The sequence below is a fragment of the Enhydra lutris genome, unplaced genomic scaffold (assembly GCF_002288905.1).
Source record: "Enhydra lutris kenyoni isolate GAN:26980312 unplaced genomic scaffold, ASM228890v2 scaffoldscaffold1, whole genome shotgun sequence".
Classification (NCBI taxonomy): domain Eukaryota; kingdom Metazoa; phylum Chordata; class Mammalia; order Carnivora; family Mustelidae; genus Enhydra; species Enhydra lutris.
Window position 1 is genome coordinate 4,193,416 of NW_019154085.1, and position 27,001 is coordinate 4,220,416.

At 42.3% G+C, this 27,001-nt stretch overlaps 1 protein-coding gene across 4 annotated transcripts in view; it reads left to right on the forward strand.

The window, feature by feature from the left end:
• Positions 1–27,001, forward strand: part of LOC111160816 (myosin IB) — a 190,377-nt gene that overhangs the window by 137,203 nt on the left and 26,173 nt on the right. For all 4 annotated transcript variants that reach the window (XM_022524212.1, XM_022524341.1, XM_022524416.1 and 1 more), the window contains exons 10-18: positions 568–715; positions 985–1,103; positions 6,664–6,750; positions 7,376–7,441; positions 15,028–15,132; positions 17,727–17,789; positions 21,197–21,397; positions 22,538–22,764; positions 25,189–25,389. In XM_022524212.1, the coding sequence (XP_022379920.1) occupies positions 568–715; positions 985–1,103; positions 6,664–6,750; positions 7,376–7,441; positions 15,028–15,132; positions 17,727–17,789; positions 21,197–21,397; positions 22,538–22,764; positions 25,189–25,389 (1,217 nt within the window). The remainder of the gene's footprint in view (positions 1–567; positions 716–984; positions 1,104–6,663; positions 6,751–7,375; positions 7,442–15,027; positions 15,133–17,726; positions 17,790–21,196; positions 21,398–22,537; positions 22,765–25,188; positions 25,390–27,001) is intronic.

Genomic DNA, 27,001 nt, shown 5'->3' on the forward strand with positions numbered 1-27,001 from the left:
GAGGCTCCCCTCTGAGCAGAGAGCCTGATACGGGGCTCAATCCCAGGACCCTGAGACCACGACCTGAGCCAAAGGCAGAGGCTTAACCCACTGAGCTACCCAGGCGCCTCAGAACCCAGTATAAAGAAAGACATACGTACATGCATACACATGTGAGTGTGCTTACACACACATACACACACTCACACACTCACACACTGAGCTGCTGCAGATGAAATGGATTAGAATTCAAGGCCCAGCTCTCAGCCTCCTCTTCCCCGTCTTCCTCTTTGCACCCCTGTACCCCCTTGCCCCAGCGTGCAGATTATCCCGGGGGTCCTTGAATCACAGCGTGAAATCACTGAACAGGTTAGAGCCCCACACTGGTGCTGCATCAGGTCCGTTAATAGGTTTGCCTTTTGGAGAGCTTCGCCTCCGACACTTGGTCTTTTCACTGTTGTTTTTTTCAGAAACGAATCTGTTATCAGATTCAGTAAAAAAAAAAAAAAAAAAATAATAATAATAATAGTAATAAAAGAATGACAGAAAGTAAACAGCTGTTTTTCTCCCCCTACCCCCCCCCCCCAGAATGCCATGCAGATTGTGGGTTTTATGGATCACGAGGCCGAGTCTGTCTTGGAGGTGGTGGCCGCGGTGTTGAAACTGGGGAACATCGAGTTCAAGCCCGAATCTCGAGTGAATGGTTTAGATGAAAGCAAAATCAAAGACAAAAATGGTGAGTCAGTAGAGCTCAGCCTTGTTTAGCAAACTTGCTTTGAACTTCTGCCCAATTTTTAATCTAGAAAGTAAAACTTGTTTCTCATGGGTTCGAAAACACTTTCCAGTGAAACTGAACAGAATCGTAATTAAAGCTGAGTGTTAAGTCTTTCGAGTTACACATGTTATACTGTTTGATTTGAATGTGATTTAGAAGGAACACTGTAAGCCTTGCAGACGGTTTTGAGCAGCACACAGACAGTCACCTCTTGTGTCCCTCCCCCACAGAGTTAAAGGAAATCTGTGAGCTGACCGGCATCGATCAGTCAGTTCTAGAACGAGCGTTCAGTTTCCGAACGGTGGAGGCCAAGCAGGAGAAGGTTTCGACTACACTGAACGTGGCTCAGGTGGGTAAAGCGTAATGCCCAGAAGTGAGTTTTTAAAAAGTCTGTAATTTTATTTAAATAAAGTCAAAGATTTGATTTTGCAGGCTATGTGAGCTGTCATACGGTTGAAGGCACTGTTCTGAGCACTGGGGCACTGCGGCAAACTAAACCGATAAGGATTCCTGCCCTCATGGAGCTTAAAAGTTTGGCAGGAGAAGGAGTCAGATGATAGCCAGTAGACCTAGTCAGTAAATAAATTTATAGAGCAGGCTCGCAGCAGACAAGGAGGAAACTAGAGCCCTGGAAGGGAGACCCACAGCGCTGGGGCAGGGCAGTCGGGTCTGAGTGAGCTGGGATGATGCTAGTGGCATGGCCTGCCTTGTGTTTCCAAGGGTCCTTCTGGCTGCAGTGTGGCGAGGAGAGGGTAGGGGGAGGAGGGGCACAAGCAGGGTATCTTAGTTTGGGCTGCTGTAATAGGACACCATAGTCTGGGTGGCTTAAACGGAAAAGCCTGTTTATTCCTTATGGTTCTAGAGGCCAGAAATCTGAGGTCAGGGGGCCAACTTGGCAGCATTCTCGGTGAGGGCCACTGTCCTAGTTGATAGACCGCCACCTTCTTGCTGTATCATGTTCACACGGCAGGGGTGGAGGAAGGGAGAACGCGTGTGGGTATCCCCAGCCCCTTGTAAGGAACACTGATTGCGTCATGGGAGCTCTTCCCTCATGACCTCATCTGATATCCAAACCTGACTGTCTCTAAAGGCTCCACCTCCAGATACCATCCCACTGGAGATGAGGGCTTGAGCATAGCATTGAGGGAGGGTGGAGGGACCACACATACCTTCCGTTCGTGGCATTGGAGAGCTCCGAGGAATGTGTGCTAACCCAGAAGTGATGGCGGCTTAACCAGGACGTAGCGGTGGAGTGAGAAGCAGTCTCGTCTGGGTATCGTTTGAAGGTAAAGGCCACAAGATGTGCCGCTGGCTTGATAGGCGGTGTGGGAGAAAGAGAAGAGTCAAGGAGGACTCCCAGCACTTTTCACCCAAGCAACTAGGGAAATAGAATCGCCATCCACCGATTTGGAGAACGCTGTGGGGGAAGCCAGTGTGTAGTCGAATGGCCAACTTGGCCTCGCTGCCTGCCTTCTTGTCTACTGTCCATCTGAAGCCAGGGAAGTCTAAGACCCCAGTCTGAGTGGCTTATTTCTTCGCTCCTTTGGTTCAAGTTAGGTGGACAAAGGGATGGACGGATGGAGGCATGTGTGGTTGTTATTACCCAGGCAACTTCTGGAACCCTTTGTTCTGCGGCTTAGACATGTTCCCACTGGCTAGTGCTGATCTGGACTGGAATTAAAGGACTAGTTTGGGACTGTTCCCCCAGAGCTCTACTTTATTCTCATCCCATGGTCCACTTATGTTCTCCTCCTCTTTGTAAGTGGCCTTAAGCATCTATAAGAGAGTAGGTGGCTTTACTCTCTGTCTTGGCTGCTCTCCACAGGTCTCTGCTGCTGACCCAAGGATGCCTCTGTCTGTAGCTTTCTTTCAGTGTTGATTTCTTATTTTAGGTGAACTGTTCTGACTGTGAAAAATATTATATCTTCGTGTATATGTAAATTTTCTAGCTATAACTCTTATGTCACCTTCTTCGTAAGTTACTACTTCTGCTGTCCTCTCTGTCCAGAGCAGCCTTACTAATGCAAAGTCAGATGGTGAGCGACTAACTTAATCAAGAGAAATTGGTTGAACGTCCTCAGCACAGGCCCCTCTGTAGACCATTAGCAGGAGCGTAAGGGATGAAAGGAGACTTCATAGAGAAGATGGTTTCTGAGCCAGTGTTGAAGGATTTAGATGTATCAAGAATGGGCAAAAGTGCATTTCAAAAAGAAAACAGAAAAGGAGGCCACATCCAGGGGAGGGTCGATCAGGCTCAGCTGTAGCTTCAGACTTGTGAAATGGGTTCAGAGCAACGTGGCTGGAAAGGTTGAGTGTGGAGGCGGTTCTCAAACTTGGGTGCCCATCAGCACCTCCTGGAGGGTCCTACAGCCGTGCCTCGGAAGCGGCGGGTTCAGCAGGTCCGCGGTAGGACTGAAGAATGTCTCACAGTTCCAGTGCTGCTGCTGCTGCCGGCACGAGGACCACATTTTGAGAACCGCTGTATTGAGGGTCACACTGAGTGTGGACGTTTTTGGTAGCCAGAGCGGGGATTGTTGAGTATAGGCTGTTGCAGAGAGAAGATGCCTGCTGTGTTTAAGAGAGCCCTTTCAGAATAGCCACACAGATACGGAATCTGTATGCGGGTATGTTGTGGTGTTTTTACTGTGTGTTTTACTCTTGCCTTTTAATCATGGTATGGAAACCAGGCCCAGGGGCCTCCGACTTACGAGCTGGAGTCATCTTGCTTCCCTGGGCTAAACTTTGTCACATTCTTAACCTTTGGCATAAAAGAATTTGGCTTCAGATCCTTGATTTTTCAGCTCCTTATTCAAGTTCTTTTTTTTCTTAATTTTTTAATGTATTAGGGTTCTACCGATCTTACATCCTAAAAGGTTTCAATTCTGGCAAGAAGTAATTCGTTTTATTAACATTTCCTCATAGATTTGATTCGTGGGCCCCGTTATCATGTTTATCGCCCCATTCCTCATTCTCCCCAAGGCATTTTGATCTTTCCTCAGATACAGCAAATAATATGAAATGATAGAAACTGAAGATGGGCTGTCATGCAGCTTCTTCCTCATCCTCCCTCCCTGGCTTCCATGGCTCTTGGCCCTCGGTGATCTGACCCTGCACAGTTGATCTCAGTTTATTCCCTTCTGAGTTCTCTAAATGCCATTCTTATTTTTACCCTGTGCCTTTGCTCCTACTTCTCCCTTACCCACATGCCATGGCTAATTCTTCCCTGCCTGTCTGAGTGGTCTATCCAGTTCCACCTCATCCAGGAAGCCTTCCTAGATCTCATTGGCCCCCTCTTTTCCCTTCTCCGAAGTCTTTCTCTCTGGCTCTTGGACACCTGCTCTCTGATTGTTTCTCTCATCTTGGTTTGATCTCCACCGCCCCGCCCTTAACCCCTAGAGGCTTGGCCACGTGGCCGTACATCTGTGTATCTTCTTCGTCTGGGCTGCAGACTAAGAGCGGGCATCTCCAAAGCCCATTCCACTGGGGATCTTTCTTAGTGAGCTTCACGCAGCTGCAGAAACGCGTAGTCTCATACTGTGCTTAGAATCTGAGATGGTGAATCGGTGCACTTGGTGTCTTCCTTATTTCTACCTACCTCAGTAGTGATCCTTACATGAAAATAAACATTTCTTCCCCTACCTTGGAGGACATTATTGTGGAAATGAGGGGGCATGAGTCAGACTTAGGACATCAGTCCGGGCAGATGGGCAGCTCCGGGGGCCAGGGAGAGCTCATAGGCATATTGTACTTGAGGAAGGGGTAGTTTTGTTATGGTGCTTCTGTTTCATTTTGTTTGCTTGCTTTTTAAAATTTGAATTTGAGTACCTTTAAGATGGAATGCATCTTTCAACGCCCGTACATCCTACTGCTCCCCACTCATTGCTATCAGGCAATCCCTGGAAACATTGGAGTTTGAGATTCAAGAATAAGTGATTTGTTTGAAGGAAGCAAAGAAGATTAATATACTGGCGGTGAATGCACTTGGAAAAATACAAAGCAGTGCCAGACTAAGTTGTCACTATTAGTTCAATTGCATATTGAAATGGGGGTTTGTTGGAAGCAGATAGCATACCACTAAAAAAATCAGATGCCATTATAATGGCATTCTGTTTGCAAATAGGTGATATTTGGAGATTATGTGGTGTTTTGAGGTAACTGGAATTAACAAGAAGAAAGCAGAAAGGATGAAGAAAGAGTTCTATAGGCTCATGAGTGGGAAAGGAAGAGGATACTTCAGAAATTATAATATAAATACATGTATAGACTTACTGTGTGCCAGGCACTGTTCTAGGCACTTGCATGGCCTATTTTAAGAAAGTAAACCCTAGAAGGAAGGAGGTTAGATAAAAGGTATTTGTCTAAAGGTAGGTTCCTTTCTCTATTTCAGCATTTCCATGCATTTTATGCAGTGGGATCATTAAATCATTAACCTCCATCACCCTCCAAGACAATTGCAGGCCACTTGGGTTCTCTTTGCCAACTTCTGGATGGATTTTGTAGCTCTCATGGGAGTGGCTGCCTGAGATGTAGGGAGAAAGATTTGGGAGAGCATGGAAGTGTCAGGTGAAGGAAAAAGGTGCTCCAAACTTGCTGTGCATTGCCAGCGTGGTGACTGTGTGATTCAAGTTGTTACTTCTTTAGAAAGAAACATGGAAAAAGAACTTCCTATCACCTAATTCTTTATAAAATACAAGTGTAATGGTTTACTTTCACAGTAATGCCCACATTTCTCCTCCTAAGCAGTGAAATGCACACACAGGGCCCGAGCATCAGGAACAGCAGCTGTGCTCCCCGGAGGCTGCTGGCAGTCGTGTGCAGTCCTCCCCAGGAGCACTGCGTCACACAGCTCTCGTTGGCCCACGATTGCGGCACCCACGTGGCACCCGATACGTTTAGGGGCTCTTGGGTTCGTCCAGCAGGCCTCCCTTTCTCCAGTGTGTGCACCCTAGGCCCGGCTCAGTGAGACTCGGTCTTCGGCCTCTTTGTCAAGTACCTCTGAACAGCTTCAAATAAATAAATAAGCAAATAAAAACCTTCGAATTTTATTTTATCCAGCATATTGTCCAACAGCACATTGTGACACTAGTTGGTATGGAATATTGTTTCTTAGACGTTCAGACGGTTTGGTGAAGGAAACATTTAGAGATCACCTCAGTCAGAATCGTTTTTACGTTTTTTCTTTGAGTTCCTTTCCCGTGTGTACGGGTTAAAAAGATAGAGTCTTCATATAAAATGCACAGTTTCTTGGGGCGCCTGGGTGGCTCAGTGGGTTAAAGCCTCTGCCTTCGGCTCAGGTCATGATCCCAGGGTCCTGGGATCGAGTCCTGCATCGGGCTCTCTGCTCTGCGGAGAGCCTGCTTCCTCCTCTCTCTCTCTGCCTGCCTCTCTGCCTACTTGTGATATCTGTCAAATAAATAAATAAAATCTTTAAAAATAAATAAATAAAATAAAATGCACAGTTTCTTATTTTCATAAAACATAAGCATTTTCTATTTTATTACCTAATTTTCATAATGATCATTCTGTGATGACTGTGTGACTCCCTTTCAGTGGTGTTCATTTATTTATTTTACTGTTCCCCTGTTGTTGGACTTCTAAATTGCCTCTGATTTTCCTCTCTTCTGTAATACTGAGTTGGATATCTTTCTGGAGAAAGTGTTTGCAATATTTTGAATTAGTTTCCTGGGATGCAAAAAAGCGTAATAATTGGGTATAAATAATTTGCCCAATTCTCTTAATGGTTTGACTGTTCAGAGTATAATGAAGACTGGCTCTGAAAAGACATTTGAGATAAAAGAGCTTTAAATATTTGAAAAATACGTTTATTATCTTATTGAAATTGAGCATTGTGACCGTTGTGGTTGCTGAGTTTTTCTTTTTCTTTCTTTCTTCTTCTTTTTTCTTAATAGGCATATTACGCTCGTGATGCTCTGGCTAAAAACCTTTACAGCAGGTTGTTTTCCTGGTTGGTGAATCGGATCAATGAAAGCATTAAGGTACTGAGTTTCAGTCACTGCATAAATCGCTGTCGTGAATGGTATTTAGAGTGTAAGCAGTAAGTTAAAGATACTTTAATTTTAGAGTCAGATCATTGATTACAATTTACAAAGGTTGTTCCTTAAGAAGAATTTACCTTGCATAGGAGTGTAATTTGTCAGGATTCTGTTTACTTTGTTTTGCCATTTTGTTCTAAGAAGTCTCACCTGTCAGTGGTCTAATGCAGAGTTATTCTGCGAATATCCCAGGTCTTGGTTATCGTTCATCTGACTAGCTGTGTGTACTTGGCTGAAAGCTCACTTGACCTCTCTAGCTGCTGACGCATTCTTCAAGAGAGTGAGGGGATTGGAGGACTGGGATTTTGAAAGGCCCTGCCTATAGCATAACCCTGAGTGATCTTTTATTATATTAAAACATTACTAATACCATCTTTAAATTAAGTCACCCATTTAAATTTCTGTAAGATTTCATACCAATATTCTCATACATTAAAAAAAAAACTACACTAAATTATAGTTATTCTCCTAGTTGTGAAATGCAATTAACTTACAATACTCCTTAGTATGCTTTTAGTGTTCTGTTTCAGGCCTAAATTAACCCATCAATTCTAAACATTTTTTTAAGGCACAGACCAAAGTGAGAAAGAAGGTCATGGGTGTTTTGGACATTTATGGCTTTGAAATTTTTGAGGTAAGCTTTTTTTCTAGCTTTTGTATTATCTTTATTAATGCAGAACAGTTGGAAATTAAATTGTATATTCTATAGACAACATTTAATATAATTATCTACAAAAAAATCTACAAAGAAAGCTTTTTGCAGGTGTAACACAGTGTGTGTGTGTGTGTGTGTGTGTGTGTGTGTGTGTTGAATGCTGAGAGCCAGCATTTTGGAGAGAGTGCTGTCAGAGAAAGCACTTCTGGTATCAGTATTTGACTTTTGTAATTGCAAATCCAGAATTCTCACTGTGAAATTGCCAACAAGGCATGTGGACATTGTGCTTGTTTGTAGTCGTTTGTTCATTTGTAAGAAAGGGAAGCAAGATGGTGCCATGAGATAGCGTGGAGCTGAAGAGTTGGATGCTGGCCGCGGCTTGGCCAGAGCTGGTCACTCCATCCCTGCTGGACTCAGAGAGGGTCTGGACTGGGCGATTTGTTGGGTCTCATCCAGCTGCGATCTTTAGACATGAGTCTGTTGTAAAGGTTGAAAGAATTTCTGTGGAAGTTCATAATGAATTTTTTGAAAAGACTTCATGCCTATTACAGATTAAATATTGAAACGTTATATATTTACATTAGAATTTCCTATTTATCCTCTTGCTAACTTTGACGTTCAGAAGCCATTTTAAGGACTTTTTATTTTTGCCCCCTCCTCCATTTGAAGGACCTTTTAAAGCACTTACTCTTACTTTTGGAGTGGTATTTTCGTCTGGTTTGGTAAAATAAGAAGTAGATTAAGCTCCTCCTTTCTTTATTCTCCCTATAAGTAATGATTTGTGAATTCCTTTAAATAAGCAGTCCGTGCCCTGAATGACCGCCCAAAGCCTTCATACGTTCCAAATTATTAGGTTCACAGAATAGGGGAAAAAAAAAATCAGCCATTCCCTGTGCTAAACTAGGCCTTTCTAGCAAATGTCTTTTTCTTACAACATTTATTTCTGTGATCGTACCTTCTCCCTGCTTGACCACAGTCCTTACTGAGTCCAATGCTACCTGTGTGTAAGCATTGTGGTAAGTGGTACGTATGTTATCTGATTTAATTTTCACCAAAATGTCATGAAATCTTCGCAGTTATTCCTGTTTTATAGGTGAGGAGGTGAGGCTCTGAAGGTCAAGTAGCTATCCCAAAGTTACACAGCCACCAAAGGGCAAACTCAGGACCTCCTATAGGGCACTTTTCTCCCCAGACTCACAGGGTCCCCAGTACCTGGAAATCGGGAGAAACCCCAAATGTGGTAAGTTTCTGGAGTCCTGTATTTCTATGCTCTTGTCATCATTCCGAGCTGGCCAGCATGGGGAGCCCTCCTGGGGTTGGGTGGTATGCTCACGGCCGCATGTGGGACATCTGTGCCATGTGCTGGCTGCTGCCCCCGCCCTGTCCTGGCCCTTGAAGATGCTCTTCAGTACAGTGTCTGCTTGTATGGGTGCCCCTTTAGCAGACTCTGCTAAGGAGAGCTCCTGGGCTCTTGGAATAGAGAAGAATTTGAGGTTTGTGAGTTAGGAGAATTGCTTGAATATACTCAGAACTACCCTCAAATAGAAATAATTTTTTTCTAAAAATGAAATCCTCAAAACAGAAATTTGAACCAAGACCAAATCTAACCAGTCATGTCTATAGCTAATCTTATGATGCCTCTAAAATTGTAAGAAATTAATTTTCCTTGTCCATGCAGTAAATGCTTTGATTTTCCCCCCGAGTTCCTTGAGAGAATTAAGATTTGTCTTTCATTGTAACTAGTTGTTCTCTTCATTTTGCTGTCTAAACCTCAGATTAATCTTCCAAATATCTTTATTATTAATAATCTGCTTGATGATTTATAAGTCAATTTACTTGGGAGAAGTCAGAATACAGATTTGGTTACACTCTTCTAGATATTTTTATCTGCTTTTTGATACAGAATTAGAGAGGCTTTTTTTTTTTTTTTTTTTATAAACTGTATTCACATGCACACCCCAGGTGCCATCCTACATTTTCCTGGCTTCTCAGCAAAATTAGAATTCATGGAAACATCAGAAAGTCCATCATACGGAACATGAGGGAGTCAGTAATTAAAGACTTAAAAGAGGCGCTGGGTGGCTCAGTTGGTTAAGTAACTGCTTTCGACTCAGGTCACAGTCCCAGAGTCCCAGGATAAAGTCCCACGTCAGTCTCCCAGCTCTGTGGGGTGTCTCCTTCTGCCTCTCACCCTCCCCCTCTCATGCTTTCTCTCACTGTCTCTCTCTCAAATAAATAAATAAAATATTAAAAAAAAATAAGGACTTAAAAGTACCAGAAGCTGATGTTAGAAGCCCAAGGTCTGACTTGGGAAGAAGTATTTCAAATCCTCATCAGTACACAAATGAAAATTTCTGTGGTATTGTCTACCCAAGTGAAAAGAAACTGATGGAATAGAGAGAATTCTGCATTTGTTTTTCCATGAAACTTGACTGCAGGAATTAAGGGTTCTGCCTTTTAGTAGAACACCCCGGGCATCACTTTAAAAATTGGACCATGAAGGTTCAGAAAAAAATTGTTTTAATGTTTCTCATTCTGGCTCATGACCCCATTGACAGTTCCCATGAAAACGTTTTTCAGCTGAGTTGGTGGAAACCTTTCATTCATTTTGGTCCGTCTCTAAATGGAAGAGAGAAACTGATGCATTAGACCATGGAATGATGACCCATGGATTTGACTGCAAAGCATTTCAGGGCCAGCTACGTGAATAACCCTGCCTTGCTGGCCGCATGTGATCTGCTGTCAGTTTGGGAAACAGATTAGTGGAACATACTGATACCAAAAATAAGAGGAAGGGAGTTAAAAATGCATAGAGAAGAAAAATCTAGCTAAAATCCTCGTTGAACGGAAGTCCAGTTTTGCAAGGGAAGAAAGTACTGTAATACAGACACTCCAATTCCACATAATTAAGTTTGAATGTTCTTATAACTGATCTCTGAGAAACATTTATAGCCTCACCGTGAAACAACAAATGAAAAAATTCAGTGAAATTCAAAACAAAGTTGAGCCATCGAAATTGATTCAGCTTTTTTTGAAGTGCTTATCTGGGAAATACTAAACATGGCAGGTAGTTTGCTGGGAAAATCTAAGAAATTATTAGTGTGCTGTGGACCAAAGCAGAAGAGCAGGCTGGATCTTTCACTTTCACACAGTTGAGCTGGCTTTGAGGAGGCAAAGCGCTGGTTGCCCTGAGTCAGGCAGCCCGTATTCATCTTGCCCGCACGAACCTCACTGAAAGTGTCCCTTCTGCAGTAAGAATAGGAGAGGCTGGGTGCGATGATTGTTCCAGATAAAAGCACCTGATAGACAAATGAGAGTCAGTGTAGCCCTGTAAGTCTGTCTCATGATTATGAGATTTGTTTTCTAAATTGTTTTTAAAAGAAAAGTGATTCTGGTTATCGGCGATACCTTCTGTTCCAGCTTTTTTCCTTTAATTTTGTTCTTCGTGTGCCAGAGAACTTAACGAGGAAAGAGAATTTTTTAAAGTACGTTTTAGAATGGAAATGATAGGGAATAATATGGTTCATAATATGTATGTGTATATCGCTACTCTTGCTTTTTAACTTTTTAAATCAGAGCTTATTTTATATTAAGAGCACAATAATGCTGTTTTTCTTAAAATTTATCATATATGAATATGTACTGGGAAGAAAACTGTCATGTATTTAAAGAGTGCAAGACTTAAGTATCCACCTGTCTTAGAGAGCATAAGGTATCACTAGCCTCCTCTGTTGCTGAGAAAATCTGTTAGTAACTGGCCAGTATTTCTGACCCATCTTTCAAATTCCTTGCAAGCGGAAAGTTCAAGAGAATATAAACTAGTTGTGACCTTCACTGGAACTATGATTTTCTATTTGTTTGATGTGGAGAAGGTGGACTCAAACTCAGGAATTCTTGAAAGAAGCCCTAGATTTTAAAGTTTCGGTCTATTATTTTACTTCTAAATCTGGCCAGTTCTTTCCAGCCCAGCCTACAGCCGGCGAATGTAACATAGAACAGCATGGAACCTAGACACCTTGCTGCGCACCTGTTTTCCCTAGAGCAGCCCTGTGAGGGTGGCGACGGTTCTGGATTTCACACAGGGAGATTGTATGAGGGAAAATTCTGGATATGCTTGTTCAAAGATGTTCCCCAAAGTTTTAGTTTTATCATAGCCTCAGCCTTTAGGGCTAAATAGGAGTCAAACAGTGGAGACACATCCCATGCATGGGGCATGGCTAGAACACTGGGGAGAGGGTGGGGAGATGAGTCAGTCAAGCTCCTGTGTGCTTCCTCCTGAGAGAACCCCGTTCGCGAGACTGACCTGTGGGGGCAGCGCCCGGCTCAGCGATCGCTGCCACCCACAGTTCTGGACACAAAAGTATCCAAATAGCACATTGCTTTGGGGCCTTTAGATTCACAGGATGGTTCCTAGACCCAGTTTAGCTATTTTCTAAGCGGGGAGGGACCGTGGTGGAAAAGCCGGTGATACTTCGTGCCTGTGTACCTGAAGGCGTCTTCTGGACCTGTGCAAGCGGCAGCTACTCAAACCGGTACCGGGCTGTTCCTTCATTGTTTGCAGATTACGAATGTTTGTATGTTATTTTTAAGGATGTGTGAAGTCCCATTTCCCGAAACATGAGGGTGATGTCAACAGCGTAAGCATAGACCCTGAGAAGCGGGGCTGCCTTCACGGGTGGCAGTGGTGCTTGCTCTGGTGATTCCTGACATGATTTGCGGGCTGCAAGGTGTGTTTGCAGTTGATGCGAAGATGTTTCTGAGGAGAAGTCAGCCGGTTTCTGCCTTGATGATTGTGCTATTCTGGATCTTGTTGTTCTTTAGACAGCCGGATGAGGTAGGAGAGACAAGTTTTTTTCTTAGGCCGTCTCTGGAACGTTCTCTCCTTACCACATGGTTTATGTTTGAAGGCAGACCTTGCAGGGACAGCACCAGGTGGGTTGCCGTGGTGAGAACGAGGAGGTGCTTTTGGATTTTGCAGGATCTCTTCGCTCCTTTTGTGACCTACCAGTTACCTCTGACCCTTGCGGGGGGGGGGGTGTCATTTACGTTTCCTAAGAATTTAGAATTAGAAGCATTAGGTACGGAAGCCTTGGGACGTCACGCGAGTTCACATGAGGTATGATTTGAATCAAACTGTTTTCATCCTGCATAGCTCCCACCTAGCGGAACGACAGTTCAGAAACCGCGTGTAGGTACCGGCAGCCTGTTTGTTTTTTTTAAGATTGGACATGTGTCTTGATTTCAAGTTTTATGCCAATCAGAAACATAGCCTGATGGTAAAATCTGTCGTTTGCACCAGTGAATAACCATCAATAAGCATTTACTTTTAGAGGTTTATTGCAAATTAAGAACTGACTGCATTTTGTGTAATCTGTCCCTTTTTGCGCCAGAATGCAGTAAGTATGAAGTGTCTGCAGTGACAGTCTCCTGCATGCGCCTGTGTTAACGGCTTCTCCAGCTGTGTGGATTTTGCAGTAAATGGCATTGATTAACTGTGTGCAGATACGGAATAGAGAGTTCATGCAGGAACTTTTACATGTGGAGGGAAATCTCGTTTGGGTCTGACTTACCCCTGAAGCTGTGTTGTCGTCGTGAAGCTTTGCCTCTGATTTCTAACCCGCTTGTGTGCATTTCACAGTCCTGTTGCAAAGCGCACCTCCAGCTGCTCATAGCCGTGTCACGTGTCCAAGGACACTGTTCTCCTCTCGCCTCTCGTCATTAGTTACCATTTGAAGATTTAGCATAATTTTGTTTAAATAGCTCCATGAACATAGACTTATTAAATAACAGAAGGGATTTTAACTGTTAAATAAACCATCAAAACTTTAATTTTATTTATAAGTTTATTTTGGAGTATTTTATCATAAAGAACACCAGACTTCCTTGTAGAGAAATGGCCTTCTGATCAGAATCGTAACAAGGTGTCTAGGCTAGATGGACATCAGCTTCTAATCAAAATTGTTAAGCTCTAAAGATTGGAGCACATGGGTTTTAAAACTTTATATGAACATGAGTACTGGGGAATGCCCTTTGTCTCAGACTGTTTGTTGAAAGTATTGAAAATAAATGTGTTCTTAGTAAAAACCTTCATGATTAAAAACAAAAAAACAGAAAACAAAACTCTTTGACCAGACTTAACATTAGAAGATTAGCCAGTGACGGAGTGTACGTGTCATTCATGGTTTAGAGTTAAAAGTTCTCCCTGATTAATGAGTTCATCATTGGTGATAGAAAACCCTTAGCTGAATTCCAGGAAAGAATGCAGTCAGATACTGCATCGTAAGTCTCATTTTAAAATTTGTCCTACATAGGAGCAAAGTTGATTTTGAAAGTTCAGCTTTCAAAAAACTCTGTGACTTTTTTGCTTCCATCATTTACGGAGAGATTGGAAGGCCAGTTGCTCTGTGTATTCAGGAGAAACCGCAAGCTTCAGTTTCCCACTGGGATGCTCGTGGCTTGTTAGGGCCAGGACTGACTGGCTGCCTCGGTAGGAGGAAGTCAGGTTTATCACGGTGGGTTTGTGTGTCCCTTGCTCCCATGGCCACCATCTCCGCTCCGCAAAGACAGACGATAGAGGTGAAAATAACATGTCTTACCACCAGATCTACCTCTTCCCGGACGGTGTGGCTTCTGGTGGAGTGTACTCCTTCAACAGACATGCATTTTTTTCCCCTTCGGTATGTGTTGTGACACATGAAGCTCCGTGGGTGGCCCAGAGAGGACTCAGGTGTGGCTCTTCCATCAGAGCTGGTGGGAGTAACCCCAGTAGGAAGGAGAAGCTGCTGAGGACCAGACAAGTGATAAATACGGGAGCCTTCTGAGAAGAGTTTCTCACTAGGGAAATGATTTTGATGTGCTGATTCCCTTGAACCTCTGTTTTTTAGGCACTTTGCTGTTTATTCACCCACAAGTCATATCTGGCTAGGTGCACTGTGCTGTACGGGGCACGGGCTTCCACTGGTGAGCAGAAGAGGCACGTGGTCAGCCCTTTGCCCATCTAGGGAGACAGACAGGACAGAAACTAATCAATGTGTCCGTATACCTCGGCCCACACGCATATACACATAGTGTGATTTTTAGAAAGTGCTGGTGTCTCAGTCAGAATGAGGGAGCAGACCCTGCCTGGGGGAGCAAGAGGTCAGGTCAGGAGGACTCTCTCGAGCTGCAGAGTTTCACCCGAGAATGGTAGATTGGGAACTTGGGTGACAGAGATTATAAATCTCACTGTTCCTTTTCGGATCCTTTAGGGGAAACTATTTTTTTAATTTTTTTACCGTGTGTGGGGTGCTTCTCTGTCAGCTAAAAATCTTCATCTTTGCAAACACTGCATAACTTGTGTGTACTTCATTCACGCACCTGACTCATGAACCATTTCTCGAGTGCCTGCAGCGTGCACGCCTGTGTGTGCCAGGCCTCGGTGTCCCTGGAGCTGTGTGCCGGGCCTCTGTTAAACCTGCGAGACGACGTGTGTATGTGTTTCTTGTGGACGGAGACGCTTGGGTGTCACTGCCGTGGGAGAGCTGATGGCACGGTTTGTAAGGCTGCCTTCATTTTTCTCCCCGTAGGACAACAGCTTCGAGCAGTTCATTATCAATTATTGTAATGAGAAGCTGCAGCAGATCTTCATTGAACTGACCCTGAAAGAAGAGCAGGAGGAGTACGTACGGGAGGTAATGTCGCCATTTTTTTTTTAAAGTTCCTTTTTTACTCATCATACAAATTGTGGATTCAGAAGTCGATATAAACAGGATTCTAAAATCAGATTTATCTAAGTTTAATCGTGTTGTATCTTTTACAAGTTCGTTTGTTACGACATCTAAGCTAACTGGGATTATCTTTGCTGCTCCGCTGCTTGTGCCTAGATCAGTGCCTGGCACATAGTAGGTTCTCAGTAAGTATCCATTGACTGGCTTGAGTCTTAGTAGATAGTAATGCGATGATGTAAAATAATAGCATGTTGAAAAAAAGAAAATGCATCAGAAGAACGAGCCAGCAGCAGTGGTATGTCCATACCACTGCTCAGCGGTTAGAAAGGAACAGTTGCCATTTGCAACAACGTGGTTAGACCTAGAGGGCTTTACGCGAAGTGAAATAAGGCCGACTGAGCAAGACTAATATCATGTGATTTCACTCATGTGGAATCTAAAACACAAAACAAGATGAATACACAAAAGGCAGAATCAGACCCATAAACACAGGGAACAGACTGATGGTCACCGGAGAGACGCGAGCTGGAGAATGGGCAAACGGGTGAAGGAGAATGAGAGCTACAGGCTTCCGGTTATGGAACGAGCCGGTCGCAGGAGTGGAGAGTGTGGCACAGGGAATCCCGTCAGTGGGACAGTAAGTGTGTCGCGTGGTGACAGACGGGAGCTGCCCTTGTGGGCACAGCGTACGGTTCGGAGAAGTTGAATCACTGCGCTGTACCCCTGAGAACGTGACACTGTTTCAGCTATACTCGAAAGAAGTTTTTCTTTTTAAACCAATAAATACTTGCTCAAGGGCTTATCTGAAGAGTATTAATCTTGGTTACTCCAGAATAAAACATATTACAAATGAAAGAAAAGGATAAAATAGTCCACCGTCCAAGAAGAAAAAAGGAGCAAGCAGTTGGTAAGCACAGTAACATGAAGGACTCCCAGACGCAGCGTGCTGACTGGAGAGAGCCGGTCCACGAGTCTGCACACTATGGCGTTCCATGGCACATTGTTCGAGAAGAAGCAGGCGGCAGAGACAGGAATCGGTCGTGGCCCAGGGGCGGGAGCCGTGAAGAAAGTAGGACCGCGCTGGGGCAGCATGGGGGGTTTGGAGGCTGGCTGTGGTGTTTACAGGACACCATGCTTTTGCCCAAACGTAGGAGAACGGCACACCCAAAAAGTTAGTGTCACTCTGTATAAATTTGAAAGTATTTGAAGACTTTGTTCAATCTTAAAAAGCATTGATTTTTTAAATTTTATAATAAAAACAGGTAATATTTGTTGAGTCCTTACTAAATTGCCAGGTGTTGTACTAGTGTTTTGTACGGATTATCTCACTTAATGTAATTTGAAAATAATCGCAAGTAATGTTTATAAAGTTTCGTCCTTAATTATAAAACCATATGTGGTTTTTACCCTTTCATTTTTTAAATACTGTTTCTTTAAGTATAAAGTTATTTCAGAGAAAGGGAGGAATTATTGTGTTGTTTCTATATTAGATTTTTGTTTCATTTGCTTTAATATTTTAATAATGGTATTATCTATTTTTCTTCATTTTCTATAGTGTTATTATAAATCATTGAAGGCACCAACTCCTGTTTTATTTATTTATTTATTTAGCTTCAGTACAGAATTTTCTAATGTGATTGTTATCCTCAGTGTCTTAATAAAATAACCCGTGTACTCAAAAGCTAAATCATAAATACTTCATCGTCCTTTTAGAATGATCACCATGCTTTAGAAACATTTCACACTTGGCTGGCTCCTTTTTTAACGTAAACATCCTAAAAGCCGGATTCATTCTCTTCCTGTCTTTTCATCATAAAGAGATTGCCCAAACTTTGATCTGTAACTTAAAACAGTTGGTACAGATTGTTTAAAACACATCTAAGACTATATAGGAAGATCCTTAGCTTGCCGTATGAATTAAATTCCCCTTGGAAGAAAATAAATGTTTACACTTAAGGGCAGTGTGTAAGTAGATGCAGAATGATTGGGCTTTGTAACTAGCATCAGAGGCAGTGGGTCAGTTTTCGTGTCTTTCTTTACGTTGGAAATATTTTGTCTTACCACTGGGATATTTTTACACTTGAAATAGTCAACTGCCCTGCAACATGGGCTTGACTCTAAAATTTATTTTTTTCCTTGTGATTTCAAATTAAGAACAGAAAAAATGTGGGCCTTGGATTCCTGGGATCAAGTTCTGACTTACTTCCTTATAAACATTGTAAATATACACAAAGTAATATTGACCCAAAGGCCTGTTGAGTAAATGTTTGGCACGGGACCAACGAAGTGCATGGGAAATTGCCACAGACAGAGAGTGGAATGGGAGGCAGTCTCAGAGCAGGTCAAGGGCACGCACTTCAGTCACATCATGTCAGTGGTAGACCGCTGAAGTCAAGGAAGATTTGAGAACCGGAAGAGGACATGTCGCAGCACTGATTTTTATAAAGGAAATACTCAGAGAGGACGTGAAGCGTGTGGAATGGCGCAGTGGCTGTTTTATAGGTGGTGGCATATGGTCTCATCATACAGAATCTGATTTGTTCTCTTTTGTCTCTCAGGGCATAGAATGGACACACATTGACTACTTCAATAATGCTATCATTTGCGATCTCATAGAAAATGTGAGTATTGGGTATAATTTCCTAAAAAATTGCTTAATAATAATTTCCCACTTAAAAAGGTCTCACAGCCTTCAATGTTAGGCTATAGCATTTCCACTATTTTGACACTTTTTGTTACTGAACTGCAGAGTTCTGGAGACCGTATTGTAGCCATCAGAGACCAGACACCATTCTCCAGCACACACATAGACAGCTGGACGATACTTGGCTGGGGGTTCTGGTGCTCAGCCCGTGGCCGTATCACAGAGCCCATGCTGGGCATTCAGATGCCATGCCCTCGGCCACACTGTTCTCGCTGCGCGCCAGGGGCCTAGATCCAGCCTGTGGCTCCTGGGAGTATGAGCCCTGGTCAGCAGAGGCTCCGAAGAAACGTCTTTGCCAAAGCAGATACCCATTTCATTTCTAAAATTCCAGTAACCTCCTAATACACTGTTCAGTGGTTACTATCAGAAAGAGAATTATCGGTGAGCATGCGGAGGAAAAGGAACCTTTGTGCATGATTGGTGGGAGTGTAAATTAGTGCAGCCATAATAGAAAGCAGCATGGAGATTCCTCAAAAAATTAAAAACAGAACTGTTGTGTTATCCAGCAGTTCCACTTCTGGGTGTATGTATGCAAAGGAAACAGAATCAGGATCTTGGAAAGATATCTTTACTCCCATGTTAATTGCAGCATTAGTCACAATATGCAAGATATGGAAACAACCTAACTGTCCGTCTTGGATGAATGGATAAAGAAGATGTGGTGTATATATACAATGGGATATTATTCAGCCATGAGAAAGAAGGAAATCCTGCCATTGGTGACAAAACAGATGGACCTTGAGGGCATTACGCTAAGTGAAATAAGTTAGGCAGAGAAAGACAAATGCCTCATGATATCACTTATATGTGGAAGCTAAAAAAGCCAAAGAAACAATAGAATGGTGGTTGCTAGGGGTTTGGGGTGGGGGATGGGGAGAGGTCAATCAAAGGGTAGTTACAAGATGAGAAGTTCTAGAGATCTAATGTATAGCTTGGTGATTTCAGTTAACAATGCCGTATTATATATTTGAAAATAGGAGAATAGGTCTTAAATGTTCTCATCGCAAAAAGAAGTGGTAACCGTGTGACATGGTAGAGGTGTTGACTAGGGTTGTGTATGGCAGTAATCATTTTGCAATATACAAGTGTATCAAATTATTGCCTTGTATACTTTAAAATTCCATAGTGTTCTATGTCATTTGTATCTTAGTAAAGCTAGAAAACATTTTTAAAATAAGTAAATAAAGAACAACAAACATGCTCTTCAAGTTAAGGTAAAAGAGGATAAAGGGACATGCTCTTCCTGTTACACGTTCTTCAGGTTAAGATAACAAAAAACATGTTCTTAGAGTTAAGATAAGGAGGTAAAGGGAGCTGAGCTAAGTGGGACCCCAGAAGTGGCTCCAGCATAGACCCAGCTTTGGGGATGTGTGTGTGTGTGTGTGTGTGTGTGTGTGTGTGTGTGTGTGTGACTTTGCAGCTTGCCAAGGGCAATGGGTATTTTCAGGTGACCAGCTACATCTGTATATATGTGAAAAGGCTTAAAGTATGAAAAATTACTAGATAAATCTTAGATTCCAAAAGGTTACTAAATATTTTGTTTTTACATAGTAGTCTGTAGTTTATTATAAATTGAATTGGTTGCAGGAAGATTGATTTGTATGTGAAAACCTGGAAGCCCTTTTTTAATGTTTAAGATTACTCACACTCTTGGCCTCGATACCAAAATTATTGAAACTTATTTTAAACAATGAGTAGACTTTATTGTCCTACAGTCTTTTTAGCTGTCAGTGGTAGTGTTAGTTAGTGCTGAAATAGAATCACAGGCTCTATGTGTCCGGCAAGTCACTTTCTGTTCATCTGTAACAAGACCTTTCGGACATGATGTAAGCAGCTGGTGTCTCTTCCCTCAGTTCTTAAGATATTCCTGAAACTGCACCTTGAGTTAAATAGAACATTAAATCGAATATTCTGAAGTATAACTTTTTCTATTAATAAATAAGCTTTGTTTTGAAATATTTGAACAATGTTGGAAGGTGAATGCTAACATTCCACCTAAAACAATTCAAAACTCTAATCTAATATGCAGAAAAAATCAGTGAATTTACTGAAAATTTTTTCCTTGTAGTTTGTGACTAAAGTAATTTGCTATGAGAACTTTAACTTTGAGCAGTCCCGACTTCTTTTTCCTTTATAAATATAACATTGAACTTAATTGTTTCCCTTCAAGAAGGAAAAACAGAGAGAACCATGGTAATACACTTCATTTAACTAGATGATCTCAGCCCCAAATCCCCTTGCATACATGACTGAAGAAACTCAGGTTCACGTAGGAGCCTGGGTACGTAAAGGAAGTGTTTCCTTCCAGCATTACCTAACAATGATGTTTACTCTGGGGCTGTCGTGAACACACTTGATTCCTGAGTCCGCACTTCCCCTGGGGTTTTGTGTGGAATGAGCAAATGCTGGTCAGAGGAGGTCACGGCCTTGTGAGGAGAAGGGGAGAGGAACCGGGAGCTTTGGCCTGGTGGAAGTGGGTGGGGTTGGTAGTCCGTAGAGTGGATTGTTCTCTTTGGAATGGAGACGTATGGGCCCCATAGGGGCCATCCGGGGAACAGCAGGCTTAATTTAGCAAAGTAGAAGATTCCGGATTTTTTATTCAGTTTAGCTGGGCTGACTGCTCTTGGGATAAATATGATTAGAGGGTCTGAAAACACAACAAATTCTCACTTGTGTTCAACATTCGTTTCGAAATTTTATGTGGAAGAATTTTATTCTAAACAGATACTCTTGAAACAGCTCGATCGCCTTGATTCCAAATCACATCTTTTTTTTTTTTTTTTTTTTTTTAATGCTAGAAAATAAACTGTATTTTGAACACAGGAACAATCTGAAAACATCTGAAACCAATTTCCTTCTCAAGCTATGAATCCAGTAACAGCCTTAGAAGACTGTGCTTTGTGATTTATGACCACATGTCATAGACATTGCATTGTCACATTTGGTTTCTTACGTTTAGATTTGGGTTTGAGTGTGTTTGGAATATGAGGTCTGATATGCCTTTTTTGAACAGTGTGAATTTCAGTCATCAGCCCGCCGAGGTAGCTGAGGTGACTTCCAAGTCCCATTCTGTGGGGGGCAGAGTGGGAGAGGGAGACTGACAGCGACCCCTCCAACCCCCCAGCAGGCATGCACACCTGGGGCTGCGGAAGGGGGTTGGCTTCTGTGGCTTTTTGTGACTGGTTTTGATTCTCTGCTTTTTGTTGTTACCGAGCAGAATTTTCTGGTGACTAAGTTAATTGTGTTTGACAGTGTAATTGGGAATAATTATTTAAACAATACAGTGAGGAAGGAAGGAAACCCTTTGTACTTCCTTTCTCTCAGAACACAAACGGGATCCTGGCCATGCTGGATGAGGAGTGCCTGAGACCTGGCACCGTCACCGACGAGACCTTCTTGGAGAAACTCAACCAAGTCTGCGCCACCCACCAGCACTTTGAGAGCAGGATGAGCAAGAGCTCCAGGTTTCTCAACGACACATCCCTGCCCCACAGCTGTTTCAGAATTCAGCACTACGCTGGCAAGGTGCGGGGAAGCCGCGGGCACCCAGCGGGCCTGCAGTCCTGCCCTTGAGGAGGCCGTGCCTCAGGGGTGGTGTTTGGACCAGGGCCAACTTGTGAGGATGAGTTGCCGAAATCACAGAATCAGTAATTGTCCAATAGAAATGGAATCTGGATCACGCTGAGCCAAATCCTACCTGAGAGCTGAAAGGGAAACCCAGTGCACTTAATGAAAGAGTGCGAATGTATCTTAAAAATCAATTTTATTGTTTCCAGGCTCTCCGTTATCCTATAAAAATAGATCTGTTGACACAAATAAAAGGAGATTTGCTAGTAAAAATCAGGAGTCACTAAAGACTGACAGTAAGGTTTTACAAGCACAGATCACTTAGCAAAAACTGAATTCTTAGATTGAGATTTTGGAACAACAGTGGGGAAAATACCTACTTTTAAAAAAAAATACTTATTAATTTGCTTAATATTTGAGGAAATTAATTTTTTGTCACCTGAGATCTATAAAGATAAAACCAGTTTTGACAATAGCTTGATTTTTAGAGTCATCAAAGAGTATCAGTTGATACTTTTACATAAGGTTGCAAATGCCAAAGAGAAAGACATTCTTAATTATATATTTAGTAAAAATTAAGTATATAATATCTAAATTTCTGTTAATTTCAAAAAGTTGAAACTTGGTACTTCTATATTTTTTTTTCTTAGCTTATGTTATTAAAAGATTCTTTTCTGGTCAGTTTATCTGCCCGCTTATGACGTCTGAAAATATCAGTGCCATCTCTGTTTTCTTCTGTCTTCTTTTCAGCAGACTAGAATGGGCACCTGTGAACTAAAAAAAAAAAAAAGAAAGAAAAGTAAAACCTCAAAAATGTGCTCCAACACCAAAAAAGCCTAAAATCCTTTGAAAATATTATGATAGTATTTTTGGAATTTATTCTTGCAAATCCTGAAGCATAATAGAATTTATTTTGAACTCTTCTGTGATTTAGACAGATGGAATTTAAACTTGAAGGCTAATTCCGTATTAGGATTGTGACTGCTGTGCGGGGTGGGGGGGTGGCTTGATGGAGAAAGAAGAGGCTGCGTTGTGGATAGTCGTGGACTATTTCCAGTGGTTGTGTGATGCATCAGCTGTTTCGTGTGCTGCTCACAGGTGCTGTACCAGGTGGAAGGATTTGTTGACAAGAACAATGATCTTCTCTATCGAGACCTGTCCCAAGCCATGTGGAAGGCCGGCCACACCCTCATCAAGTCTTTGTTCCCTGAAGGGAACCCCGCCAAGATCAACCTGAAAAGGCCTCCCACAGCAGGCTCTCAGTTCAAGGCGTCTGTGGCCACACTGATGAAAAACCTCCAGACCAAGAACCCCAACTACATTAGGTATTTCTGGCACATGAAATTCTTTGACAGGTTCATTGGGAAGGTCCGTTCAAGGAAGACCATTTCCCTCTTGGCCTAAATCTGAGTATAGCCCCCATGGAGAATAACCCAAGTTCTTCCCGTTGGATAATGTGGTCTCTTGGGTTTGCTTAAAAATACTCCAGTGCCCCTCCCACCCCTTCAAGCAAGGAATTTTAAAACAGAGTGGGGGCGTGAAGTTGCATTGTGGGCACGTAGGGTTTTTCACTTTTTCTATCTTTGTTTCATGACATGTTCAGAAACGTAAGCATTTTTCTGGTAAAGGTTTTACAGAAAACTCTTCTATGGGACTCATCTTGTTACATCAACTTAGAGCACAGCATTAAAGCAAGTGGGGCTTTAGTGACAACTTTGGTGTTAGATAATATATCTTTCTGTGAGACTTACAGATTTGGAGAAAGGAATGACTCCCAAAACAATCTAAAATTTTTCAAAGCAACAGAAAAAATTCCTTCAGAAGCATCTGGTCTTTTTTCCCTGTTTCCAGGCTCCTTAGATCTCAAGATTCAGTAAAGACCAAGGAGGATTGGAGTTTTCAGTGTGTGTATTTGGTGAACTAGATAACAGGGGATGTGTGTCTAACAGGTCCGGTTTCCTATAGCGCACACACACCCACACATCACTTCCATAACTGTCTTTGGAAATGCAGTTGTGAGGAGCCTTGTGGGAAGAACATTTTTTTGTGGTTTGTTCACTTAATGTTTACATTAGTAACAAACGTAAACAGTCAAAGCCCCTGGTTTGGTTGCGGTCAGGTTGGAACATACAGTAGGTAAAGATCCACCTTCAAAAAAGAAAGAAAAAAAAACCCAGGAAACTCTCTGTGGTCAGTTGCTTTTGTTATTCCCAATTAAGTGGACTTGTAAAAAGTTTTCATTTAATAACAATTTATATGATGTGATATGTGCATATCCTAGGTGAACAGCTCAGTTATTTTTTCACCATTTTATTCACTTGACAACCCCCAGCCCCGGTCAACTAAGGAACATTCTATTACTTCAGAATGTTCCTTCATTCCCCTTGTGAATATATTATATTTTTTTCTAAAGTCTTTGTAGTTTCAGATTTCGTATTAAGGTCCATATTTTTCCATGTAGATATCCTGTTGCTCTGGCACCATATATTAAAAAGAAAAAAGATCTCTTTTTTATTCAGTTATCTCGATGCCTTTATTGAAAATCAGTTGAACACATGTGTAAATGTCCAGGTCTCAACTCACTAGGCTGACCCACTGATCCAGTTGTCTATTTTTAAGCCAAAGGGTAGGCATTATTTTTGTAAATGTAAAAGGAGAACCATAAAAACACCAGTCAAACTAGGTAAGACTTAATTGTTCATATATTACATGTGTGTAGGACTTATTTAATACTTGTAGGTAGGCAGATTTAACCATAAATGTTTAACAGTGTATTAATTAAGATACAGAGATTGCACCCCTAAGATCCAGACATAACAATGGCTTCCACAAGACTTACCTATTTCTTATGTAACTTCTGAGTATAAGGGCTTCAGGGCCAATCCAGCATCTTCTCCTGTTTTGTGGCTCTGTGGTTCCCAGGTTTTCCCGTCATCCATATTGTCAAGGATGGCTTTCTACTATGGCTCTACATTACCAGCCAGCAGTTAGTAGGAGAAGAACAAGGGGAGTACAAGTCCCTTCTTTTTAAGGGACACACTGAGAAGTACCATATATTAATTCTGTTGTGATCCTAGTGGCCAGACTTCTGATCACATGGCCACACCTATTTGCAAAGGAGGCTGGGAAATGTAGTCGTTCCTTGGGCAGCAAACCGTCCTGGTAGAAAGGAGGGAGATACAGGGCAATACGGAGACAGCAGTGTCTTTAATAGTTTCATTGAGTTATTTCGTACAGTACAGGAGAGTATGTGAATCTTAATTTTGTATAGCTTGTTGAAGTTTTATGTATGTATACACCTGTGCAACCCCATCCAGACCAAGATATAAAACATTTCCATCATCCCCGAAGGTTCCTTTGTGCCCCTTCTCTGTCCATGCGTACCCATGTGTACCTCTCCCCAGAGGTAACAGCAATACCAATTTCTAAGCATAGATTTGTTTTTCTTGAACTTCATATAAATGGAATTTAAAAATATGTACTTTTATGTCAGACTTACTTCAAACAACAAAATGTCAGTGATATTCATCCATGTTTTTATTGGATGCATTAGTATATTCTTTCTTAACTGACACGTGTGTCATATTCATTTTCAGGTTTCTGTAAAATGGTTTAAAATAATTTCAAAAGATGTGACTAGGTTTCCCAAGAAGAATAAATAATTATTATTAAATAATTATATACTCTACTTTGTAAAACAGAGATCTATCCACAAGAGAGTTCAAAACCTAAAATCTCTAATTTTTTAGGTGCATCAAACCAAATGATAAAAAAGCAGCACACATCTTCAGCGAGGCTCTGGTATGTCATCAGATCAGGTACCTGGGTCTTTTAGAGAACGTCCGAGTGAGAAGGGCAGGCTACGCCTTCAGGCAGGCCTATGAACCGTGCCTAGAAAGATACAAAATGCTTTGTAAACAAACATGGCCTCACTGGAAAGGACCGGCAAGGTAAGAAATTCATTGATCACATTTAATAATGAAGTTTTAAAGCATGCAAATCCCATGCTATTTTCCTCACATGCTGTTAGTAGAACAGAATTCTCTAGCAAGTCGGATGCATCCTCCGTGTTGGGCCCTCTTCCATCAGGGTACCATTTTGTGCTAATGCTTGATTGATTATAGAGGCCTCGATTGTAAGTTCCAAACAGGGCTTATCAGATCCACATTTGTAACTTGGACTTTTAAAAAAATTTTAAAGATATGCTGTGACGAGTTCGTATGAAGGGATTTGTAATCGCTAAGTATATTTGTGTAGAATCATAGAAGGATTAGAGGCACCTCAGATCACTGCTCTCTGCTTCTGGTTTTTTCCTCTGGGGAATTAACCCCAGAGACTGACAGCGAGTGGGGGTGTGGGTCTTGCTCTTTGCCTGGGTCTGCACCAACTAAAGAAACAGATGCAGGAGCAGATAGGACTCAGAGTCAGTGTTATTGCTGATACAGCTGGACTGGAGAATCGGGCAGAGTCCGGATCCGGCCGCTTTCATCCCATCTTCCCTGAATTGTACTCAGCCATCTAGTCCCAGATAGAGCGCCAGACTGCTGCAGGGCCTTTGCACGGAGCAGCCCCTGTGAGCTCTCCACTTGCAGAGAGAACTCCCATGCTGCTGGAGGGCTGCTGCAGAAGACAAGGCAGGCTTTGGCTGTCCGGTGCTCGCGCTTCCGCTCTCGCCAGTCGGAGAAGCTGGCCCTTCTCTACGGGTGGTAGAGGCTCTCCTAATGAGCACAGGAAGGCCAGCATGTCCATTTTACAGGCCTTTGCAGGAACTAGGGATTTGTTCTCACCATCTTGCTATTGCCTCCACATTCTCACTGGACCTGGCCTGGAAGAGGAGCATTGATACAGTGTTAGACGCTCAGCCTGTATTACAAGGAGATGAACTCCAGATATCTGATACGGTCTCTGAGGCACCGTTCAATACCCAGATAATGTCGGATCTGGGTGCTGTTCCTGCTGCTAATTGCCAGCGTATTATGGTCCGTATTTACCATATAATACACAGAATATGTCTTCACTCCCTGCCTGGCACCTAGTTCATAAATTGGTGGGTTGAAGTTTGATTAAAGATTGGTGTTGAAAGCGGGGTCCAGGCTGGAGAAGTCAGAGCCCAGTTCAGGCCTTGCTCCCATCACATATGACCTCTGCTTCATTACACCCCATTGATCTGGCCTTTAGCATTATCTCTTGGGCTCTGCCTGTGCGGTGAGGCACAAGCACAATATTAAAAATATTTTCAAAAATTAACTGAGTGGGTTCAAATTGGATGTGAATTTCTCGTACCCCTCTTGGTTCTGGTTGGTGCTTTGTCATGGGTATATTTGATACAAAGATTGCCTCTGCTAACGAAATCAAGATACTGGCTTTAATACCATATTTTCTTAGACTACATAGTTCTGAACCCAAATTTATTCTTTTAGCGTTACTGGATTTGGTTTAATTTGTGGAGTTCAGTCTGAAGAATCTTTGACAAAAGCCTGCTTACTGAAAGAGCAGTTATACTTGGAAATCAAGCTATTTTTTATGCTGCTGAGAACCCAATACCATGATTAAAGATAACAT